Source organism: Eurypyga helias, unplaced genomic scaffold (assembly GCF_000690775.1).
Source record: "Eurypyga helias isolate BGI_N326 unplaced genomic scaffold, ASM69077v1 scaffold26676, whole genome shotgun sequence".
Lineage (NCBI taxonomy): Eukaryota > Metazoa > Chordata > Aves > Eurypygiformes > Eurypygidae > Eurypyga > Eurypyga helias.
The window spans coordinates 20,122-27,294 of record NW_010256388.1 but is presented as its reverse complement, the minus strand read 5'-3'; the positions used below and the strand labels follow the sequence as shown (position 1 = coordinate 27,294).

The window sequence follows — 7,173 nt, the reverse complement described above, 5'->3', positions numbered from 1 at the left end:
GTCTCCAGTGCTGCAGATGGGATGTGTGTGGAGAACCTGCTTCAGTCTGCTCCCACAGATGCTCTAGGATCTCCCTGAACTGGACTGTTTGAGAAGCGTAGCTGGTAGAAGGATGGGATCTTCTGACTTAATCTTTATAAAAAGGTGCTGATAGCAGACTTAACTCCATCATATGTGCCAAAGCCTTTTGCATTTTTTGGAGCCAAAACAGAATCAAACCAGACTTCTGTACACCCAGTAGAATAAAAAGCAAGTGAACAAACAGTATAAGAAGCAAACAGAAATGTTAATTTGTAGCTGACTCGCTTGGATAGTCATTTTCAATAGCTGCAACACAAGTGATAATCCAAGACACCAGACCACGTGAAGCATCAGTGGGAAGTGCTGAGGTGCTGATAGACCACATGGACACCACACATTTGTGAATAACAGGGCACTAAAAAAATTGCTTTCCCCAACCATAGGCATTGTAAAATGGACTTTGTTGACAGCCAAAAATGTAAGAGGGTGAGTCAGAAACTCCAAAGCTGGGTGTTGGGACCCAAAGAGGGCTGACAGACCAGTGAAGCACAGGTATGTTTTTGCTGGACCATCAAAACTCTTCACTGATTAAACTGGTCTTTTTTTCCTATTGTGGTTTGTTTTTTTTTTTTTTAACCCTGAACTAAGAGACAGAAGCAGGGAAATTTACTGCAAATGAAGAGTAAACCAGCCTTCTTTTAGTCTTTCCTGAGTACTAACACTTCAGCTAGCCAAAGATCTAGACTCTAACAAATATCTCCAGGGCATTAGAGGAAGGCAACAAGGTGAGAGAAATGGACTCAAATATCTCTTAGAAATCAAACAACTTTTGAAGCAGAGAACCAGAAGTAAAGCAAAATATACTTTTGGCTTTGGGTTTTTCTCTCTACTAGGTTTTTTTCGTCTCATTGTGGTCCCTCATTTCCCCACCCAGACAAAATGCAGCTATGACAACATGGAAATCCCCAAGCAGCATAGCTCTGATAATAAGATTGTTCAGGTTCAACCAAAATATTATGTCTGAAAAGTCTTTTTCTTTTAGTCTGCTCCAGCTGAAACAGGAAAAAAGAAAAAAAAAAAGAAAAAGAAGAAAAAAAGAAAAAGATCAAAGTGATAGCCCACTCAATTATAAACAAGACAAATTTAAAGTGAGAAGGTGTCATTTCCGGATAGCGATCAGTTTGCACAGGAGTGCCCTTCTTTATTGACATTTCTGGTTGCAAATGAGGTAGAAATTACCTTGAGTGTTTCTAGAATATTATGACATTGAATATTATTAAGCCAGGTGCTGAATTCCTTAAATAAACTTTTCTAAAGCAAGCCAGGGGTAGGTCTTTGGTATGTGAATTCACCTGGACCTAATCTCATTGAATCAAGTTTGGCTTCAATTAATTTGGGTTAAGCATAGGAAATAGGGAGGCAGAGATGAGGACTAACTACTCTTCAAGTCCCACCAGATATGGGAGATATCCATATTCCAGCAGCCTCCCTGAGCTCTTGTGGAAATGGTGCCATTTTTTCTCATTAAAACAGGGCAGGAAAGCCCAGAAACACCCCCTTATCTACCCATACGGCAGCAAGTGACACCGAAGGACAGTCCCTGGTGTCCTGCCAGGAAGGACACTTTTCTAGACATGAGGACAGAGCTTTCATCATTTTGGTGAGTGGTTTAAATTATTTCTTTGCAAATGAAAAAGGTGCTGCAGCTTCCATATTGAGTCTCCTTATTATAGTGTCATCATGTATCTGTATGCTTGGGCATTGTTACCAACTTTCCCCTGTTTCCTTTACACCTCTGACATAAACATTTTTGGTGCAGCCGGGGCTGTGCCAGAGCTTGCTCTTCTCTTTCAGGTCTTCAGCTCACTTGCAGTCAGCCACATCAGTCAGCCGTGTACATGGCCCTGTGTTACGCTCTAGTGTGCGTTGGTGTGTACAGCCACAGAAAGTGTGCAAAGGAAATATTTAACACCTCTTCATCTTCCGCTTTCTGCCTCTGCTTTGTCCTAAGCCTGAAAAAAATGCAAGATGTGCCACTTTGTTATCAGGAGCTAGGTTTTGCAGGATTAATCTTTTAAATCACAACTTTTCTAGGTCAGCATTGCCTCATGCAGGACTTCATAGAATCACAGAATGGTTTGGGTTGGAAAGGACCTCAAAGATCATCTAGTTCCAACTCCGCTGGGCAGGGTCACCTTCCACTAGACCCGGTTCTCCAAAGCCTCATCCAGCCTGGCCTTGAACAATTCCACGGATGAGGCATCCACAGCTTCTCTGGGCAACCTGTTGCAGTGCTTCACTACCCTCTCTGTGAAGTATTCCTTCCTAATGTCCAATCTAAATCCACCTGTTCCTCCTTGTCCTGTCAGTACAGACCCTGGTAAAACATCTCTCTTCATCTTTCTTATAAGTGTCCTTTATATATTGAAAGGCCTCAATAAGGTCTTCTGGAGTTTTCTCCAGGCTGAACACCCCCAACTCTCTCAGCCTGTCCCCATAGCAGAGGTCCTCCAGCCCTTGGAGCATCTTGGTGGCTTCCTCTGGGCTTGGTCCAACAGGTCCATATCCTTATGTGGAGGGCTCCATAGACGGGTGCAGTACTGAGGGTAGTGTCTTATGAAAGCAGTGTAGAAGGGGAGAGTCACCTCCCTTGGTCTGCTGGTCATGCTGCTTTTGATGCCTACACATAAAGAATAAATAACAATGATGACCCTTGGTGTTTCATAGCTGGAATATTCCTCTCCCTTGGACCTGTGTACCTTCATTGATAGACAAGTGGACAAAAGGACTAAACCATGCTCTCTGGGAAATCAGTAGCAAAAGTCTCACTAGCCAAGCCAGAAGTACCATCCATGAAACATGTTCCTGACCCACTGGACATGACCAGATTTGGCCCAATGAGTTAATGAGCCTGATCCAGAAGGTCCTTAGTTTTGAAGTGGGAAGCATGTTTCAAAGTAAAAGCTCTGCAAATATCTTCACACTGGTTTCCTGCTCTCTGCCACTAGTCATCTTTGTCGGCCTGTTTACATTTCCCCTTGCCTGCGGTCTCTTTATCAGGCAATGGGTTTGTTCTGCGTCTGGTATAAAGTAAGTGAGCGCGGGTTTCGCACACACACGTACTGCACACATGCAGTGTGCTCAGGATGACACAGACGAGTACCGTATTGAGCATTTTCGTCCTGTTTCTTCACACCACTTTTGGGGAAAGTGGTTGCACCTCAGCAGATGGTGATGGTGAGTCATTTCATCTTCATCTTTCCACTTTTGCATGATCTTGAAAAACCTGAGTTAAGAGTTCCAAAATGAAACTGCTGGGTTAAATGTTAGTGGTTTAGTCTCCAGTCTCTTTCTTTTAGTGTCAGTACTGAGGTGGATGTGGAGCTGGAGGATACCTATGTAACTTAATTTCCAAGTCTCCTGTCCTTCTAACATCCATATTGTATGAAATGAGGGAGACCATAGCTGTATGCAGGGGCCATGCGAGATCAGACCTGTTAATCCCCTCTCAATGTGTCTGGTGCCGATGTGAGGAGTTGTGCCTGGAAGCGGGGAACCACTTCACTCGTGCAGTCCATGGTCACTCTGAGCTGCCTTCAGAGTAGGGGTGAGGTCCTGACCTCTCTTGCTCTTGGCAGTTTCCTCCAAAGAAAATATTTCCATGTATCTCAAACTTGGCCCAAACTGGTCTGCTGCAAATGCCAAACTTATTTTCTTTGAGCAATTGCATCAGGTGTGTCTGAGGCATAGTCCCAGTCTCCCTTGTAGTATGGCTGAAGCAGCAACTCAACCAGGAGGTTCTCACAGCTCATCACTAAGACTCAGCTCATTCCTCACTCAGCAAATAATTATAAATTAACTCAACAGTTTAAATTTAGGCTTATTGCAGAAGTGAAAAATTAGCAGCATCAAAAATCAAAACATAAAGAGCAGCAATAAAACTACTGCTGCAGTCCGCTGTCCTTTTCTCAAAAGAGAAATGAAAAATTGGATTAGCAGATTCAGTCCCAAGTCTGTTAAACTTGTACTTGTCTAATACAAAACAAAGAGCAGCAGTGACAGAGCTTGTTGCACTATGCCTGAAGGACATGGGCAGTTGCTCAGTTACTGGCACTTTTAGGACTCCATTGCTTGAGTTTTGGTTTTTAGGAAGATAATGGCTGTATTCCTATGCTATCTCACAGACAGGGAATCTCATTTTCCTCTGTGTGCCATGTATTATAACGTGTATGTATGTACATGTATGTATATACATAGATAGGATATGCATGATGAGTTTTTCAGAAGAAAACAAGGAATGGCTCAAAACTGCATCTAACAACTTTGGTTTTGCTATTTCCCTTTTATTTATACAATCTGCAGCTGTTTAGAGACAGCTTTGACAGTGAATGGTCAAATGTCACTGAAATCTTAAGGGCTTCCCAGAAGCAGATATGACCAGACCTTTCCTTGTTTTGTCACTAACTTCCAGTAAACCATAATTTGCTTAGAACTGAAGACAAACAGATTCAGAAAATCCCCACTGAGTGATTAGCAGCTTATACGATTTCTTTATGACTCTCATAGGCCAACAAATGAAACAATCCAGGGTGAAATCACCCATGGTGGATGTTTGGATTTCACCTTTCACCTTTCCAACTGGTTCTGCCTACTGATAAAGTGCTGCCCGTTGATGCAGAGCTCACCCCTTCCCATGGGCAGAGGAGGGGAAAGTTCATTGCAGCATGCACTTTCATCTCCTCCTCTTTTCTGAGGGGCAGACAGCCCTCAAGGTGCTGTCCCCCAGCCTGGCAGGTGTTGCGGAGATCCCCCAAATCCCTGAGAGCTGCAAGCAGAACTAGGAAGGGGCAGCCACAGAGATGCAAGGAGGGCATGGGCAGAGGGAGAAAGAGGCAGCAGACTGCGGGGTCTCGTCAGCAGGACAGCTGGCTTCAGTGGTCCTCCTACCCATGCTGGTATGGTTTGTCTCACCCACATCAAAACCGTTGTGATTAAAATTAGTTCTGCCTGAATCAGATCAACACTAGAGATTTCACATCACTCTGTCCATGGAGACAGTCACTTCATTGGCAATGGAAATTTGGTCACTGATCCCGCAGGTGCTTAGCAGTGTCTTTGATTTCACGCATTGCTGATAGTCTCAGTGGCTTCAAAGCTTAAAGCTGAAGCATGTCAATAGCCTCTGCTAACATTCTTTTCATGGTAAAGGCTCATGAGCTTCCTGCTGTGATACGAACCATCCTTCTGGGTGTTGTCCAAACCCAAGAGACAACCATTTCTGCTAAGGAGTTGACATGACTGTAGCTAGGAAAACAGTTTTTCTCCTACCTCCACCCATGCCTTGATTTCAGCAGAGCCAGGCTCAGAGCTCTGCCTGGTCTGGGCTTCCCAAGGACAAAAAAATATAATCTAAACTTTTAGCTGTGTAAAGGGTCCTTAGCAGCGTGAGTCATGTTGGAGTCATCAAAACCATTTACATAGCAAAAACATTTGTGAGTGGTTGTTCTCAGGTTTAGGGAAGAAGTGTAACTGAGGCTAAGTGCATATTTATGTCAGACTAAAGAAATCACTGTCAGGCCATGAAGGAACCATACCAAGAAGCATTTCAGATTGCTTACTTAGCACCATTCATGAGATTTAATTATCATATATTTTATGGTTAGGATGTTTTTTCCTTGACTAAGGAACCACACAATCACAGTGTCAAAGTTCAGTGTCAAAGACGTGAAGCCAGCTTTCCTTTCAAACACCAAAGGTGCACGACGCTGGTTAAACGCGAAATGGCTGTTTGAACTGAAAGTCAAAACCTTTCTCTTCTTTTCATTTTGCATTCAGCCTGATAGATAGTTAATTAAAATTTCTGTCACTTTTCAGCAAAGCAGTAGTGGACAGCCGAAAGATTTTTTTCTGAAACACCATTTATTATGATGATGATTATCAGTTTTACATGCTTATGCAAAATCTGGTATATGTATTTTGCATATACAAAGAGCACCTAACAGTCTCTCTCTCTTATATAAAGGAAGATCAGTCATCCTAATTCATAAGTTTTAACCTTGTCTTGACGTAGCTATGAGTACAAATAAATCTCCTGGTAGTTGCAAGTAAACTCTGAGAGAGGTATAAAACATGACATATCTGTGCATGTGAGCTTCAGCGCATCTATCTATATAAAATAGGAAATTTTTTTTCTATTTTATGCCAATTCATTTCAGCTTACTTGTTATCCCCTGATTTTTGAATATATGTACATCTATACACACACACTTTTACCCACCAATGTGTGCCCTTATGTAATGTACATTTCTGCACATGTATGTCTGCCCAGACGGCTCAGGGCCACATTGACGAAGACTCTCACCTGTGTGAAACTGATGTAGGGCTTCTTCTAGAGCTTCGCTGACCTTAGTGTTGCTCTCTTGAACGTGGTGGCCAAACAGGTTGGTGTTGTACAGCACCTGCTGTGTCCGTGTCAAGCTGTTCAGGTTATCCCCTCAGAGCAGCAGCGCTGGTGGAAGGCACTGCATTTGTCGTCCTTCAAGGAGACCTGGGTGTCTCTTGGGACTGTCCCCACCAAAGCTGTGGTGAGAAAGGAAGACCAGTAATTGCCTCAGTAATGTTTGCTCATGGTGGCAAGTGGCACCAGAGCTCAGGATATAACTGCCCCTGAGTTCTGGATTAGTGCGTCATCAGATGTTCCCGTCCCTGGGGCTGCCCACCACAGGTGCTGGTGGCAGCAGATCCCTTCCTAGCCCCTGCCTGCACCGCTTCTGCATTCTTCACTGCATTCCTGACTGGCTGCTGGATTTCTTCTCTTACTCAAAACTCGACTCCAGATGCACCTCAGCCCTGAGGTCAGGAGAAAGCACTGCTGACAGTGACCCTGTGGGGTGCTGTTCTTTACTTACATTTTAAAGCAACCCAAAACTTCTCCTCTGCTTTCTCCCTGCTGTCAAACCCTGACTATTTTGGATCTTCAGATGTACTCCCATGCCAGATAATGTCTATGTCTCCCTGTACACTGTCAGGATTCAACAGGGATCATAGGACATCACCGGCAGGACTACAAATCACGGTATCCAAGTAGCTAGTCACCCCTCAGTGATCCCATTCACTCGTGAGCAGAGATGACCATCATTTTCTCTGAAGGGA

General features: G+C 43.7%; 1 protein-coding gene across 1 annotated transcript in view; it reads left to right on the top strand.

Annotated features, from left to right (window-relative positions):
* The first annotated feature begins 3,041 nt into the window (after positions 1-3,041).
* The window catches only part of IL7R (interleukin 7 receptor), a 15,343-nt gene continuing 11,211 nt past the window's right edge, over positions 3,042-7,173 (top strand). Inside the window, exon 1 of the mRNA XM_010153659.1 lies at positions 3,042-3,258. Coding sequence (XP_010151961.1) covers positions 3,168-3,258 — 91 coding nt within the window. The 5' untranslated portion in view covers positions 3,042-3,167. The remainder of the gene's footprint in view (positions 3,259-7,173) is intronic.